Source organism: Lytechinus pictus, chromosome 13, assembly GCF_037042905.1.
Source record: "Lytechinus pictus isolate F3 Inbred chromosome 13, Lp3.0, whole genome shotgun sequence".
NCBI lineage: Eukaryota > Metazoa > Echinodermata > Echinoidea > Temnopleuroida > Toxopneustidae > Lytechinus > Lytechinus pictus.
In genome coordinates, this window is record NC_087257.1 from 13,324,650 (window position 1) to 13,342,689 (window position 18,040).

The 18,040-nt window shown below is 37.3% G+C and overlaps 1 protein-coding gene across 3 annotated transcripts; it reads left to right on the plus strand.

Annotated features, from left to right (window-relative positions):
- Window positions 1–6,552: 6,552 nt before the first annotated feature.
- LOC129275032 (glycoprotein-N-acetylgalactosamine 3-beta-galactosyltransferase 1-like) lies at window positions 6,553–17,430 on the plus strand. 3 transcript variants are annotated; one of them, XM_064108981.1, is made up of 3 exons: window positions 6,553–7,008; window positions 11,606–12,683; window positions 14,864–17,430. In XM_064108981.1, exons 2-3 carry the CDS (start codon window positions 11,652–11,654, stop codon window positions 15,005–15,007), a joined length of 1,176 nt encoding a protein of 391 aa, XP_063965051.1. In that variant the 5' UTR covers window positions 6,553–7,008; window positions 11,606–11,651; the 3' UTR covers window positions 15,008–17,430. The 3 variants fall into 3 exon arrangements, with proteins under 3 accessions (XP_063965051.1, XP_063965050.1, XP_063965049.1); XM_064108980.1 differs by having other exon boundaries at window positions 6,584–7,013; XM_064108979.1 differs by having other exon boundaries at window positions 6,684–7,003.
- Window positions 17,431–18,040: the final 610 nt, after the last annotated feature.

Consider the following 18,040-nt stretch of genomic DNA (forward strand, 5'->3'; position numbering starts at 1 on the left):
TATCAGTTTCAATTAGTTCCATGTGGCAAGTAGTAGCATGTGGCAAGTAGTTGCATGTGGCAAGTAGTTACATGTGGCAAGATACAAAATCCATTACTCAAAGTCGTACACAAAAGCAATATCCTTCCAGTGATAATCAAGCCGACTCTTAAAGGAATTTACATAAGGTGCTACATCTGAAACGTATCCATATTGATCAGCCCAAGGAGGTAAAAGAATCTTTCCTCATGTTTTTCCCTGCTTTTTTTTTTTGGGGGGGGGGTTAATTTTGTGCTTGAAATATAGTGTGCGTGGGTGCGTGTATCAATGAGGTGTCAATGAGAGTTCCCTGTGCTTTTGGCACCCTAAATTGTTGGACTTAATCAGGTATTTTTTTTCTTTCATTTATTCATTTATTTATTCTTATTTCTACCTTTGAGGTTTTGATGAGCACAGGGCAGTTCTTTAACCCTCCCCCCATCGCCCCAGTCGCCAATCCCATCTTATACGTTCTTGCATGAGTAGCTCCAACTTCAAGCCAGCCATGATGGATAATCAAAGTTAAAACCAATATCGCTTCCCCCCCCCCCCCCCAATAGCACAGGCGTATTAAGGGAGCTCTGTGAAAAGGACTCGGCTCCACAGAGCTGTCCAAAATCAAACAAACATGATGCTGAAAATTTCATCAAAATTTGATGTAAAATAAGAAAGTTATGACATTTTAAGTTTCGCTTATTTTTCAAAAAATAGTGATATACGCACAACATTACTCAGTGACATGCAAATGATGATGTCCCTCTTTAACAATTTCTTTTGTTTTTTATTGTTTGAATTATTTCATTTTTTTACAGATTTGATGATAAGGACCAAGTTGACTGAACCGTATTGTATTAAACAAGGCTAATTCCACATGTTCAGGGAGGAATTACTCATTGTTTCTCTCGACAATGAGGAGAAAATTTGAATATTTCATATCAAATACAAAAGAAACAGTGAGTGGATGACATCAGGCTCGGTGTAAATGGCAGAGGTAAAAATGGCAAAGGTAAAAATGGCAGAGGTAAAAATGGCAGAGGTAAGAATGGCAGAGGTAAAAATGGCAAAGGTAAAAATGGCAGAGGTAAAAATGGCAGAGGTAAAAATGGCAGAGGTAAAAATGGCAAAGGTAAAAATGGCAGAGGTAAAAATGGCAAAGGTATAAATGGCAGGGGTAATAATGGCAGAGGTAAAAATGACAGAGGTATAAATGGCCGGTCTTAAACCCCCATGCAATAAATTGTCAAAAAGCCCCCGCATATACATAGATTAAATTGGAAAGGTTGTGAGAAGACAACAAAAATTTAAATGTTGGACTAATGGAAAGGGTAACATTAATTTTTTGAATCATGGATAGATCGTCTGCACCAAATTCCCAACCCTTGGGTTGGTATATGTTATTTTGTTTTGGACTTACATGTACTTTGGCTTTCTCGTGTCAAATCGCTCCACTACAATATAATATTCAAATTTGGAGCACACTTTGGATCCCAAGTATTGTACCTAATTCATTAAAGGGGAAGTTCGCCCTTGCGTAAAGTTTATTGTAAAAATAGCAGGAAAAAAATAATTAAAATGATATTGGTGACGGTTTCAGGAAATCCATCCAACATTAAAAAAAAAACTATTAAAATTTTATATGTAAATGGTGACGTCATTTGTGAGCAGCTATCCCATATATGAAGAGCTCACTTGCAAAAGGGGTTAGGTCCATTTTTCATCAAATTTGATTTTTTTTTTGTCTTAATGTATAGATTTTTAGTAGCTCTATAAGATGGTACCAAAGAAAAGTTGAAATTCCCATTAAAAAGTGATCTAAAATGGCAAATTTTATGTTCTTATGGTATAGGGTATCATGAAAATTTAATTTCGCATAAGAATATTGCATTATGGGAGAATAAAAAAATGATTTTCTTGGAGTGGACCTAACCCCTTTTGAAAACAAACTATTCTGAAGAGCATGTCACAAGGGGTTAGGTCCATTGTTCATATTTTTTTCATTTTTTTCTGTCTCAAATCCTCTAAATTTTTAGTCATTCTCATGAATACAGCGAAAAGTTGAAATTCCCATTAAAAAGTGATCTAAAATGGCAAAGAAAATCACATTTTTTTCAAAAGGGGTTAGGTCCATTTTAGTTTGGTTGCAAAAGGGGTTAGGTCCACACAGTATTTTTTTGGAAAAGAATATTTAAAAAAATATGAAGACAGGTAGATTTCTTTTATACCCAATTTTATGTTCTTATGGTAGGGTATCATGAAAATTTAGTTTCGCATAAGAATATTGCATTATGGGAGAATAAAAAAAAATGATTTTCTTGGAGTGGACCTAACCCCTTTTGAAAACAAACTATTCTGAAGAACTAATTTGTCACAAGGGGTTAGGTCCATTGTTCATAAATTTTTATTGTTTTCTGTCTCAAAACCTCTAAATTTTTAGTCATTCTGATGAAAACAGCGAAAATTTGAAATTCACATGAAAACGTGAATAAAAGTGGCAAAGAAAAATCACTTTTTTAATCAAAATAGATTGGATTCATTTCAGTTTAGTTTCAAAAGGGGTTAGGTCCACGATGATAATTTTTAAAAGAATATATAGAAAAAATTGAAGACCGGTAGATTTCTTTTATACCCAATTTTATGTTCACATGATAGGGTAGTACATCATGACAATTTAGTTTCTCATAAGAGTATTGCAGTAAGTGAGAATAAAAAACATGGTTTTTCTCGGAATGGTAAAAAGTGGACCTAACCCCTTTTGCAACTAAACTCTTCATATGGTGTGATTAAAAAAAAACAATGAAATGTCATTTGCTAAAAAAAAAGGAAGACGGTTTTTTATTGTCCTTCGGTATATTAACAGACAAATATATATCACAGATCAAAACAAAAACTTAAACTTCTAATAACTTTCTTAATATTTAATGGATTTTCCTACAACCTTCACCAATATATTTTTCTGCAATTTTTTACAACTATTCGTCAGAGCGAACTTCCCCTTCAAAAGAGGTTGATAGAATGGTACCTTCACTCTTAAAATGTCAGCCAAATTACTGTCCACACAACAATTGGTTAAAAAAATAATCCAACTCTGGGTAGTTTTCAACCAATAGGCCTACTGTGTAGTTTTCACCCAAAGCACACATTATTGGTTTAAAACTGCCCAGAATTGGATAAAGTTTGAACCAATTGTTGTGTGGACAGTGTGTTTCCCAACATTTTTTAGAGCGTAAGAAACACCCATACAATTTATTCACTACACATTTCCAAATTCATGCGGTATCCGTACCATAGAAACTTGTTTGGGAACCTGACATTCACTTGGACTAGCTGCAATGAGTTATTACTTAAAACACTGAACAATAATTGCTATAATTGCATCATTTACATTAAACTATGAGTCATATCTATATCTATTCGGATCCATTATGATGTGGAAGTAAAGAAAATTACCTTTATTACAGAATGTTTGTTATTTTTCTGTTATGGAAGTGGTTCTAAGTAATCTCAAACTTGTATATTTCAGTGGGTTAATGGCAGCGCATATTGGTGTTTACATTAAAAATCGTTGGGTTTGCATGTGAAGCGCTGTTCTACTTACGAACAGGCCAAGATAAATCCTTTCATTACTTACTAATTGAAATAATATTGGCAACACAATTTTTGAGTTTAATCATATCAACGATAAATTAGAAACCTAATATAATGATGAAAAACAAGACAAATAATATGTAATTAGTTCATATATATAGCTCATTTCATCGACAAGAGTCAGTGCAAGGTCAAAATGCTCCCTCTCTCTTCCTTGTTGCTGTAGCATGTCATCTTTACCTCTGTCATTTTTACCTCTGCCATTTTTTCCTTTGCCATTGTTACCTCTGCCATTTTTACCTATTTTTTGTTGGGGTAGACTTGTCCTTTAATCAATTGTTAAAATATATTGTAAATTCCCGTTATTTGGATTCTCAAATCGGCAACTGTGTCTGTTCTGTGAGTGCGGTTGATTTGAACGAGCTAATTGGTTGAAAACGACGACTAGATTATCACATTTTGCTATAGGGGTGTTGACGGCGGATCGGAACAAATCGGCGATGACGATCGCGCCAGTACCACCATACAAAATCCGGAATAAATCAGCGGGTAAAAGAGCCGCCGATTAGCTCTGCCGGTACCAATCGACTGCCCGGATAATTCGGCTATGACACCGACCTCATCGAGCTCGTCATAATCCGCGATCGACATGTAAACAAAATGTGCACGCGCACGTGGAATGATCAGCAATTTCACTCGATCTGATGCTGACAGACATTTTAATTGGATTGAATTGAGTAATTATCGGCATTATCGTGATCCAAGTCCCCGGTGACTCGGATCCACGGACAATTTTTCACAACGTAAAACATGTCCTACCTGTCTCTACCAACCTCGTAGTTGTGTGTTACTTGTCTCTTTTCAGTCTCCACTTTATTGGCGTAATAAATCAGAATTTGCATCATTCTCTATTACTTTAGTTCGTAAACTATTACTTTTCATATAAATAAATCAGGATTATATTCATCTTCTTATGTTTCTTACAATATCAAATTTGCTTTATTTCGTCTACGTTTTTACTAAATAAATCAATAAGCCCTATAATCCTCTTCAGTCTCAATTGCTTTATTTCGTTGATTCCTTATTTACTAAATAAATCAGAATTGCATCTACTTCTTTTCAATCCATATTGCTTTAATCCGTAAACTATAGTACTTTTCATATAAATAAATTAGGATTATATTCATCTTTTTTATGTTTCTCACAATATAAAATTTGCTTTATTTCGTCTACGTGTTTTACTAAATAAATCAATAGGCCCTAGATCCCTCTTCAGTCTCCATTGCTTTATTTCGTTGATTCCTAATTTACTAAATAAATCAGGATTGCATCTACTTCTTTTTCAGTCCTTATAGCTTTATTTCGTCGTACTTTTTATGCTATCTTTTCATATATATGTTTCTTATGATTTTGCTTTATTTCGTCTATCACGTTTTTACTAAATAAATCAAATTGCATCTCCCTCTTAACATTCTCCATTGCTTTATTTCGTTAGGTAAAAAGAATGTCTGCATAATTACTCCTCGTGATCCAAGTCCCCCCTCTAAAATAAAAAGGCAATTAACCCCGTTGATATTCATCTACCCCTCATTTCCCTCCTCTTCAAAACCACTCTGCCACTTTTAGACAGTTTCCTAGAGATGATAAATGAATATTTTCGATAATAAGAATCATTAAAATCAATGAAAATCACATTAAAAACACTATTAAACTGTCTTATTATTCCTCGTGATCCGAGTCCCCTTCCCGTGTTAATTAAGACTGTCCAATTTCTCGTAGGAGGGGACTTGGATAACGAGGAGTACTATTACTCGTGATCCAAGTCCCCTCTCCTAAAAATACAAAACGGCAATTAACCCGTTGATATTCATCTACCCCTCATTTCCCTCCTCTTCAAAACCACTCTGCCACTTTTAGACAGTTTCCTAGAGATGATAAATGAATATTTTCGATAATAAGAATCATTAAAATCAATGAAAATCACATTAAAAACACTATTAAACTGTCTTATTACTCCTCGTGATCCGAGTCCCCTTCCCGTGTTAAGACTGTCCAATTTCTCATAGGAGGGGACTTGGATAACGAGGAGTACTATTACTCGTGATCCAAGTCCCCTCTCCTAAAAATACAAAACGGCAATTAACCCGTTGATATTCATCTACCCCTCATTTCCCTCCTCTTCAAAACCACTCTGCCACTTTTAGACAGTTTCCTAGAGATGATAAATGAATATTTTCGATAATAAGAATCATTAAAATCAATGAAAATCACATTAAAAACACTATTAAACTGTCTTATTACTCCTCGTGATCCGAGTCCCCTTCCCGTGTTAAGACTGTCCAATTTCTCATAGGAGGGGACTTGGATAACGAGGAGTACTATTACTCGTGATCCAAGTCCCCTCTCCTAAAAATACAAAACGGCAATTAACCCGTTGATATTCATCTACCCCTCATTTCCCTCCTCTTCAAAACCACTCTGCCACTTTTAGACAGTTTCCTAGAGATGATAAATGAATATTTTCGATAATAAGAATCATTAAAATCAATGAAAATCACATTAAAAACACTATTTAACTGTCTTATTACTCCTCGTGATCCGAGTCCCCTTCCCGTGTTAAGACTGTCCAATTTCTCATAGGAGGGGACTTGGATAACGAGGAGTACTATTACTCGTGATCCAAGTCCCCTCTCCTAAAAATACAAAACGGCAATTAACCCGTTGATATTCATCTACCCCTCATTTCCCTCCTCTTCAAAACCACTCTGCCACTTTTAGACAGTTTCCTAGAGATGATAAATGAATATTTTCGATAATAAGAATCATTAAAATCAATGAAAATCACATTAAAAACACTATTTAACTGTCTTATTACTCCTCGTGATCCGAGTCCCCTTCCCGTGTTAAGACTGTCCAATTTCTCATAGGAGGGGACTTGGATAACGAGGAGTACTATTACTCGTTATCCGAGTCCCCTCCTATGGGAAATTGGCAGTCTCAACACGGGAAGGGGACTCGGATCACGAGGAGTAATTAGACAGTTAAATAGTGTTTTTAATGTGATTAATTTTGTTTTATTTAGTGTTTTTGATCATTGTTTCATCAACTTGGAAGAATATACAGCCACAGGAGAGAAAAGAAAAAGACTATTATTGTCGTTTGAAAAAGTGTCCGAGTCATTTGTCATTGTGTCAATGGGAAAACGTGTGGTGGAAGGAAGTCCCCGTTCAGTGAGAAGCTTCGCACCGTTTCGCACCGCGAACAATAGATTTCTTTTGAAAATCTTCCAACCGTGGATTCCATTGAAAGTTTGCTGATATTTGAGGTGTGTCTCAAGTTTGTCCCCAGTGACTTGGATGACGAGAAGGCCTAATTATCTAGATAAGCCTGGCACAGGGAGGTACGGTACGGTAGGTCTCCTCTAAGACTAAGTCTAACTTTTGTTACGTTAAGACCCGGGCCCAACTGGCCTGGCCTTAACCCAGGGAGCTCCTGCGCGGGCGGGAGTTCCCTGGGTTAGCCTGGCCTTGGCTTGCGGGGCCGGGCGCGGGCGTCAGCCCGGATACTTCGTGGCTAACCTCGCATGCATGTGTGAGTGGGCTAACCCAGGCCCAGGGAGCTCCGGCCTGCTTTGCGGGCCGAAGCCCAGCCCCAGGACTCGTCCGTGTAATAGTAGGCAGACCTGGGTACTCTCCAAAATGGGGTAGAATGGGGTCGCAATAGCACCCCAAATAAAAGGAGAAAAAAGAAAGTCCTGACCTTATCCTGAAATAAGTCGTCTCTCTCGTGTGTGTCAGTGTGTGTGCGCTCGTTGTGTACAAAAAAGTTGATGGGAGATGAAAGGAGTCACTGCCGCTGATGAAATGAACGGCTGTGAATGGAGTGGTGACTTAAACCAGGATAATGCCAGTAGCGTACCGTGAACCGCAGGAGACAAAGCATTGGGGGGGCAGTGCATTGTCTGTGAACATTAATGCTTTGCCCCCCCAATGCTTTGTCTCCGAGTCACGGTACGCTACTGGATAATGCCAAAAGAAATAATGCACTTGCCTCAATATGGATGAAGGTCTATCTCTTAAAGAATCCTGACATCGAGGCACTAACTGGACCCTCAAAACAAAAAGGAAAAGTTAATTATGTCGCGTTCGTTCTTGGTATCGATCGGCCATTTACGAATGAGACAGAACTTTTCTTTTTTTCTGAGGGTCCAGTTTGTGCCTTGATGTTACTGTTAGGATTCTGCTTTATGATAGACCTTCATCCATATTTGAGTACCTCAGGCGATGTTCGTGCAGGCTCCACTCCACTTCACTACCGCTACACTACGCTCCACCTACCCGAACATCGGGACAGTGAACTAGATTGGATATTCCGAGTCACAAAAGGTGGGATGGCAATCATGGTCATCGTAAAAATTAAAGAAAAAAAATATAAAGAGGGATATGAATGACTTAATATTGTGGCGTAACCGAGCTCTGTCGGGGTAGCGTTCTGCCGTCTCGCAGTCTCTAGAACCCGGTCCACGCTGTTCTTCACTCATTCAATTGTTTTGGGGGGGCAGATTCTCTCACAAAAGTCTATTGTATAACGTGGTACACTCTCTTCCTCTCAGACCTCTCTGAAATACATCGAATCAAGCACTAACACTCACCTTATAAAGAAAGCACAGTGGAAAGATCTAGTGTACGGTGTAAGTCTTAGTTTAATATCGGGAGCTACTATTTACAACTGCACGTCATCACAGCTCCGAGCGAACTGACGTACTTCTCCATACCAAGTATCACAACATAAAAATATCGCCCTCTACGATCAAATTATGACATACATCTTAAAGGTATAACTCATTATGCTACAATATCTTACTTACGACGGTCGCTGATCGATCGCGATCGCATGCGATGTTTTCGAAATTGGCCGTGAATAATACGTGTGAGGAAAAAGATACTGGCCCAAAATCACAAATTTTGAGGATAACCGGAGGATGGACACGGAGTGAAATACGGGTGTAAAGTAAGATATTAAAGCTAAATGAACGTAGTTGCAGTAAAACACTGATTTCGTGAGAAAGTCAGTAAAACCAAGGTAAAATATTAATATATCATCGTGGATCTAGATCTGGTACAGTTACATAAACTGAACTTTGTTAAATCATAATATCTAGCTAAAAAACGATCACACTGAAGATCGCCTACACAGATAGGCACACGTGGGACAGTGTATTATTATTGCTGGAATAAAGACCCGACGGAAGTGACCGAATCCGCGCTTATTTTGCTTATTTCTCAGCAATTACACAATTTCTTCCAGAATCCTTTGGCACATATTTTTTATTCATACAAACAGACACTTTGGTGATCATTATATTAAATTCTGTAAAAAGTCATTTTGAGATCGTTCCCAAAACTGGAATTTACCTTTAAGTCATTCATATCCCTCTTTATATTTTTTTTCTTTAATTTTTACGATAACCATGATTGCCATCCCACCTTTTATGACTCGGAATATCCGATCTAGTTCACTGTCCCGATGTTCGGGTAGGTGGAGCATAGTGTAGCGGTAGTGAAGTGGAGTGGAGCCTGCACGAACATCGCCTGAGGTACCATATTGAGGTAAGTGCATAGATCTAATTTATTTTTTCCCCTTTTATTGGGGTGCTATAGCTAGGGTGACTGCACACAGAGCAAAACATTTTGCCACTTTCACCGCTTTAACACAGCCAAAAATGGTCATGGTTTTGAGGGAAAAATCGAAGTTCAACGCATTTCTGACTTATGATCCCGTTATCCAAATTTAATGATTTTGGTATCAAATTAAAGAGAATAAAATGCTCCAAATAACGAATAGTTTACATTTGGTTACTACCATAATTTTGATGTGGCATTCAAAAAGCAAGTTCAAAGTCTCGTATCTTTTGAATGAACTTTTTTTATTTGTAGTATTGATAATGGCAAATCCAATGGAAATACTAATTTTTCGCCTTTCCATTAGTCCTTTAAGTGTCAGGATTGATTTAAAAATACCCCCACTACTCCATAAAGCCCGATGCAGAACTGCACACAAAATATCTGCACTCTGTGTGTGGTCGTGTGTTTCAGCTGTGTGTGTTGTGACAAATTATACTACAGAGCCTATTGGGAGCATTTGGCTGAATTTCATTTGAAATTCATTAGATTATTACTCAAAACCGATTCATGGATTACCTTGAAATTTGGTAGATTTCTATTTTGCACTATTTTCATCAAGATCTGAAAAAAATCTGACAGTTTAAAGGTCAAGTCTGCCTCAGAAAAATGTTGATTTGAATCAATAGAGAACAATTGAACAAGCATAATGCTGAAAATTTCATCAAAATCGGATGTAAAATGAGAAAGTTATGACTTATTAAAGTTTTGTTTATTTTTCACAAAATAGATACTTATATGCACAATTTAGTCACATGCAAATGAAAGAATCGATGATGTCCCTCACTATTTCTTTTGTTTTTTATTGTTTGAATTATACAATATTTCAATTTTTACAGATTTGACAATAAGGACCATCTTGACTGAACCATAAAATGTCAAACAATGGTAAACATGTTCAGGGAGAAATCAAACTTTGTTTCACAGGAAAATGAGAAAATTCGAATATTTCATATAATAAAATGCAAAAGAAATAGTGAGCGAATGATTTCATGAGTTCCCTCATTTGCATATGGCCGGGATGTGCATATAACTATTTTGTGAAATTAAGCGAAAATTGAAAATGTCATAACTTTCTTTTTTTTATTCAAATCAACTTTTTGTTGGGGTGGACTTGTCCTAATGAAGTTGTTGATGAGAAAGAAAAATCTTGGGATCTCCCTACTATTGCCACCACATTTTACCCCATTTTGGAGAGTACCCATGTCTGCCTAGACCAAAAGCTTCAGTCTCTGTATTTGGTTGTTACGCCGAACTGCGTTGGCTTCTCTCACGAATAGGCCTACATATGATAGTAAAATGTCAGAAATTGTTAAATAAATCTGGCTCTGCGGCATCCCCTCCGTCACTATCCTACATAAGTTACTAAGACTCTTGCCGCGGGGACCTCGACACGGCTTCAGATTGTGTCGAGGTCCTGAAGGGAACCTATCATTCCCACCGGAGTACACCGATGCATTATTTTCATCTTGAAATTACAAAAACATGGATGATAAAAATAAACCCAAAATACGACAGCTACGATTTATCTTACTTATAAAGCAACCCGACCCCAAAAAGTCTACTGTGTTCGGGCTGCCGCAGTAACTGAGACTCCTGAGTGAGTTAGTAAACATATATTGCAAATCCCTTTTCAATGAAATTAACTTGAGAATTGATACTAATAGACGTAAGGCTAAGTGTTTCTTAAACACTTATAATGTAAATTTATGAAAAAGTTTCTTGGAGTAGATTCTAATGCAACTCTTGTTGGATTATGGCATCATTGACTTCTGAATTCATTCATTACAGTCTTGCTTTACTTTGGCGCAAATCAAAATTTACATCACTGCAAATAATACCTCCTGATCATCCAAGCGTTTACAGATACCATATAAATATGGTATCAAATTACTTGGGAGCATATACTCTTTCCGGCCATAATATAAATAATATATGTTCATGATATATTTTTTCCTTAAATTTGGGGGTTTTGAGGTGTCATAATCTTGTAATAAATGTAGGGTTCTACATGTACATTGTAAACAAAATTCTCTGAAGTTTAATGTCTGACATAAAGCTGAAAAATGTGTACATGAAGTTACTTGTACCTACAGTGTACATACTTTGTGTTTGTCTAGATACATTGAGTGTTGAAAAGAATTGGCCTTAAATGGCATTGTTATTAATCAAGAAATTCAACCAAATCAGTATTACATTCACCTAACTTGGGAAATACAGAAGGAGGGGAATGATTACCGGTAATTTTATCAAGATCTAGGCATATACTACTGTATATTTTCTTAATTCGGTCTTCCCTTTTTTGTGTGTCTCTCTTTCAGTTCATCTAATGGATGTCACACCAAGAGCAGTACCCTCACACATGAGATGAATTGGAAGAATATTGTTCCTTTATCACTAGGACTGCTCACTGGAGTACTTTCAGCCATCAGTCTGTTGCAGTACCAGGCATTGGTCATGCCAAGCATCGCGCCCGATCCCGAATACTCATTGGGAGGGACCACCTTCTACTTTGTATCGCTCCTCAAGAGGAGAGACTCGGAGAAGACGAAGCAGAAAGGTGATGGCAGAATTAATGGCAATGATGATGGCAGTATAGAAGAGTGGCTCAGTCATGAAGGAAATGAGAATATGGGTAGGGCAAAGCGTGAGAATGCGGAGGGAGAGGAAAACGGGAAGGAAGTGACAGGACTCCATGGAGACTTAAAGGATATAGGCTCAGGAAATGCTTTTGATACTTCCCTCGATGCTCAATCTTCCAAGGACAAGACGAAGATCCTCTGCATGGTTGCACTTGCAGGACTGGACGTTGCAAGCTATGCCACGTACAGCACAACCCTACAAAATACATGGGGGAAACACTGCAGCAGGGTTCTGTTTGTGAGCGACAGGTCCATCCATGTGCAAGCAAACATTCTTCGAACAGACCTTAAACCTGGGGAATCTCACTCTTGGTCAAGGACTAAGATCCTGCTGAAGGAGGCATATAGTTTTGTAGAAGAGTTTGATTGGTTTGTCAAAGTGCCCTATGATGGATTTGTGGTCTTAGAGAACCTTAGACATCTCGTACAGCTCCATCAAACTAACATCCTGGGTTACATCGGCCAAGTTTTTGAGGGACCTGGTAGAGACGGCTCTGTCTTTGTCTTGAGTCGCTATGCAATGGAACTAATAGTGCCTACCCTAATCACCTGCACCCCTAGATATCTGCAAGGTTTTGATGATGGTGAGGTGTTGGAATCCTGCTTAAGGAACGTTGATGTGGTCTCCTTGACGAATGGGCGTGACCAGTCTGGTATCTTCAGATTCCAGATGAAAGTCCCTGAATTGGAACTACCTCGTCTTGCTACAAGCCGTATGCAGTGGAACTTGAAATACATTAAACACCCAGAAAGACAGGTGGGCATAGGAACAATATGAGAATTTAAATGCATTTGCATATCAATTTGAAATTTGGAAAAGTGATCTAGGCACCTGGGTCTAGGCATTCATGTAAATGTGCATATAGTTCCTAGATTTTTTGTTATTGGCTGACAATGTGAATTTCCCATTCCTGAAAGCTTATGTGTCATATTCAGCAGAATAAACACTTGTCAGTTTGAATAAGGGAAAAGAAGGGAAATAATTTGATACATTTGAACAGAGCTAATAGACCATTTCCTAGTTGTCAAGTAGTTTTGGTTGAACAATTGATATGTGAAATCTTCACTTTCATTGGAAATACTTGGCTTTGATTACATATGAAATCGCATAAACAGCAGAATAAGGTATTAGACTAAAAAGTGAAATTATACATTACTTCCCCTTGGTGCCCCAAATCTGTTAACAGTTCAGAACCACTTCACATTTATAGGGGTCATTGTGCTCCTGAATGAACCAGCAATTTTTCCTGTAGTATGCTCATTGAGATATTGCCGCTTGAAGAAGTTGCACACCTGTGGGTGGTCTCACATGAAAACATTTGTCAGTTGCAGGGAAAAAATTACAGTGGCCTTGGAATTAAAAAAGAGCCCCGGAAAAATCCCCCGTCGTTGCAGTGTTAACCCTAAGAAGACTGGGGGGGGGGGGGGCTGATTCAGCCCCCCTCACAATTTTTCGCTATAAATCTGCCGAGCAAAATATTTTGATCACGTCGCTCGCTGACTTTTTCTTTCAAGCCTCGCACAACTTTTGAGACAAAAATGGTGACCCCCGGGTACGTGGTTCCGAAAATACGCAACATTTCGCAACAAGTGCATGCAGACCCAAAATTGCTCAAAAACGTGAATTTGTGTACAAATTCAATGCAAATAGTGTTTTTAGCCAAAATTCATAAATGTATCATTATTTTGCCTTTTACTGATTAAAATCAATTGATTCTATCTTGTTTATGGTCAAAATAAACTCCTCGACATTTTTTATTGAAAAAACAATAAAAAAACAAAAACTCGAAAAACAGAAATACATAAGAAATTTCAAAAACAACAAAATACATAAGAAAATGTAGGTGATGTTGAAATTTTATTAAATGCATTTGATTAGATCTCTACCCGGGGGGGCCACTTCCATTCACGAGTGGATACCATGCGCGACCATGGGGTCTAGAAAAGCACCCTAAACACGTAATTTCCATATTCTGAAAATACACCCCTTAACAAGTATTGGCGTGTGAAACCCTACCCTTAACAAGTATTGAAAACAAAACAATATTCATGGCAAATATTCCCTGAAATGAACCCCTAAACAAGTACAGGAATGTTTTATTGTTACGGGTCCTTCGGTCGTCGGCTTTGGTTTAGTACGACCCCACCTTCTACACCTTGTGCAAATTGGACTCTAAACACGAAGTGTTGGGGCAAAAAGGACATCCTTTATAAAACATTTTAATTTTGTTTTATCATCCCCGCAAATTCGACCCTAAACACGCAATTGTCCTTGCGAAATAGATACCCTTTTTTCATTATTTTTGTGTTTTTGACACCCTTATCACGTTACGTACGTAACGTGCCCTATCGTGAAAAAGACATCCTTTTTACGTGTTTTTTTGGTCGCGCATGGTATCCACTCGTCAATGTAAGTGGCCCCCCCGGGGATCTCTATAAAGAGTCTGTGTACAAAAAATTAGCATTTTAGGGGCATTATTTAGTTAATTAGAGCAAACTCTTGATTTTATGCATTAATTAGCAATGACATTTTTTGCAGAATTTGATCTAGATTATGCCATGGGTAACGCATGTGCCGATTTTCATTGCGATCATGCGATCGACGGCCGAGATCATAAGGGGGGGGGGGCTGAATCAGCCCCCCCCCCAGTCTTCTTAGGCGTCAAAATAGCCCAGTCTATTTAGGGTTAAAGCTTATCCAATGTAGCATATTAAGGCAGTTAGTTGTGATAGATAGCCCCCAAAATAAAATGATTTCTTTTTTTTTGTCTGGTCCATCGCTCATAAACTTTCCATGTGTACACATCATCCCAGACAATTTCCTCCCATCAAGAACAGACCCAAAGTACATGTACATTCCCACTTCCCAGTTTATATAACAAATGATACCTTTTTTTTAGATGAACTTATTAATTTTGTTATAATCTTTCTTTTCAGGATGAGAGTTGTTGCGAGGAGTATCCAGTCATTTTCCATGCTGTTGATGTTAAAGAGATGTACACGTTGGAATATGCCATTTATCATCTCAGACCCTTTGGCATAGGCAACTATATGTGCCCCTCTACCAGTGGACTGAGGTGATGTCTGCAACCTTTCATGACCAGAACAATAGAACTTGGGGGCTGCAGGTTAGTGGATATGTGCTGACAGAGTATGACGAGGGCCAGGATTTGATTGCTGTAGGAAAATATGGGAGTTTTCACACAGGTGTAATAAGGTATGATGCAAAGAGTGATCACCTCTGTGATCTGATGAACAGAGTTGCAATGATCAAGTGGTTTGTAATGGAGTCATTTTTCATAACGTGTTTATTCAAATGCGGAATATTTTTGTTGAGAAAATTATTTTAAATACCACACCTTTTTGCTTGGGAGGCATTCTATGTAAATACTTCAATGTCAAGCAAAGTCTGTTTTGTTTAAATCTGTTAGTTTCATGTACCTTAGTAAGACTAGAGTCAGACACTTGTGTTGGAAAACTTGTCAGACTGCAAATGTTAAAACTCTCCTGTTGAGTATAAGTAAATTGAACTAGTATTAGTAATGTCTACAACTCTCCAATGGTCACATTGAAAGCAAAAATGGTGGAGGATGAACAATTTTTCACACGTGTCGTGGATAAATTGTTGCCACATCTGTTGATTAATATCTCATTTTGAAGCTAGAACTATAGGCCAAATATATTAATATAAATCAGATTGTATATAATATAGGAACAAAAACTACAGGGGGTGGAGGAGCCAATGGATGCGGAGCTGGTGGGGGTGGTGAATGATAGAATGTTAATTAAACTTAATTAATAACTTTATATTATATGAAATAGGACTGTCAGCCTCATATTTCTAGGTAATTTAAAAGGAAGGAACTATTAAAATTTGACAATTTCGAAAATATGCAGATGTGAGGTACATGTGCAAGTTACATGTACATGTAGCTCTGATCTGCAACAGTATCATTTAGTAATTTTGAGAAATTAGGTTAATTATCTAATGTCTAACTTGAATTTTTAGTATAAAACTTTTGTATCAGTGTAACAAACTTTCCTACCAATTATGTAGTCAATTTGCCAAGCATAATTATAAAATTATAAACGGTGACAGTCATTTTTTTTTTTTGGGGGGGGGGGATAGTAGAATTAAACGTTGTTAATGAATTAGTGTAATTAATATGTATACAATAACAGATTATTTGTTTTTGTTATGGATTTAACTATTGATGTTACAAGATTGAAAATGCAAAATACTAGGGTGATCAAATGTACATGTACTTGTACATGCAGCTTTAACTTTTGACACCATTTTTGTGGAGCAGGTCCAATTTTGGAAAAATGCATTTGAGAATTCTTATTTACATGTACATGAATGTCAATGTATTAATTAGCAGTTAATGAGTCATTTAAAAAAGGAATAACAAAGGTACATGTATTTTTGGACTCAAAACTTTTTCATTATTTACAGAACGGAAATACCTATATAAACATATCAATTTTTTTTTAACCAATTTTCCCTTTTTTTGCGAAATTGGACCACCTTTTGACATGCGACCCATTATTATTTTTTTTCACAAGTATGTTACAAATTTACATGAAGGTAGAGTTGATAGATAAAAGAGATATCATACAAATACATCAGGCTTTGAGAAAGTATAGTGGGAACTATTTATCTGAGGTTGGATTGGCAATAACTATTTTTCTCGAATACATGTAGAACACATTGCTTGTCCAACCGAGGATTAATAATTCACACTATGCATTCGAAAGAAACGCCTGATATATTTGTTTTATATCCCTCTTTAACTTGTGGACCTAGTCCTTGCTAATGGTTAACTAAATCTACTGGACCTAGTCCTACTCTAACATTAGGCCTGTTGAGCTATAAATGCTAGGCAGTTCCTGGGTAGGCTGCGCGCGGCTTCTACCCGACTGCACTTAATGAGAGGTCCGCTGAGCTGCGTTGGCCGTTGCTGCAGTTGCACTCAAAATGTAAATAGATATGGGCAGGCTAAATATAGACCTGTCTAGATTCTAACTTATTGTGCTCTAAAAATTAGTATCGGATTTTGACTCACCTTGCCAGGTATATTTATTCAAAATTTAAGGATCCTGTATGAATGGTCGTCGGAATTATATTTTCTGCATAGTAATCTAGACCCAATTCCACAGTGTTTTTTCAAATTGTCGGTAGGGGAAAGTCATTTGAGCAAGAGCTTGTATTTTTAAATTTATTTATGATTGATTACGGATGATCTGGGTCAAGTCAGGGAGCATGCGCAGTTCAACGTTGAGAGAAAATATCGAGCGTGAGCATGCTTAGTTCTGCCCATGAAAGTATATCGAAAAAATATATATACAGAGCTGCGAGAAAGCAATATGGAGCTACTTGCAGCGATGTGTTTTCCTAATGAAATTATACTTTGTCACATGATCATGAATTCACCAACCGTTTATCTAGAATACTCATGAATATTCATAAGAGGGATATAAACATTTAAGACTATCCTTAAGAAATTTGTAGTGCATTGCATTTATCTGTAATTCCTGATCAAAAAAATCTCTAGAACCTTGGTTTGATGGTTCAGTCAGTATAAAGGTAGTACTTTATATAACTTTGAGAATTGGTGGCTTTGTATTTGAATATAATGACCAGAAATTATTGTCCTTCTCATCAGGGTCTTCAACAAGAACTGTTGAACTATGTACATGTATAAAGGCAAACAGATGTGAATTTTCTTGCAACAGGTTTTAATGCCAGTGACTTGGTGACTGGAATTATTATTGCATCAACGTACTCGCACACAGGCTGTGTGGTGTACAGCCAGCCAGATGCGCTCCACTGCATTATCGAGTTAACCCCTATATGTAGCTTTGCGTACCAAGAGAAAGAACAAGCGCTGCAGTGGCGTGAATAAGCACATACATGTAATGACTTCAATTTCCAATCTGAAACCATTGATTTCCTGCAGAAACTATTAAACATTTTTAGAAATTATTTTGCTGTATACATCCACACAGCAACGAACGGCCTATTGAATGGCTACGAAACTACGAAACGGGGAGTATCACTCAACTTTTGCTTTTTACTAGCGGGTTAATTGGTTGGTTTTGTCGGAGTACTTG

Bases quoted from the DNA above. Each gene is read 5' to 3' on its own strand.
- LOC129275032 (XM_064108979.1), top strand. From the start codon at position 6,960: ATGACGAGAAGGCCTAATTATCTAGATAAGCCTGGCACAGGGAG. The intron at 7,004-11,605 runs GTACGGTACGGT...TCTCTCTTTCAG, and splicing joins GATAAGCCTGGCACAGGGAG to TTCATCTAATGGATGTCACA. The intron at 12,684-14,863 runs GTGGGCATAGGA...CTTTCTTTTCAG, and splicing joins TTAAACACCCAGAAAGACAG to GATGAGAGTTGTTGCGAGGA.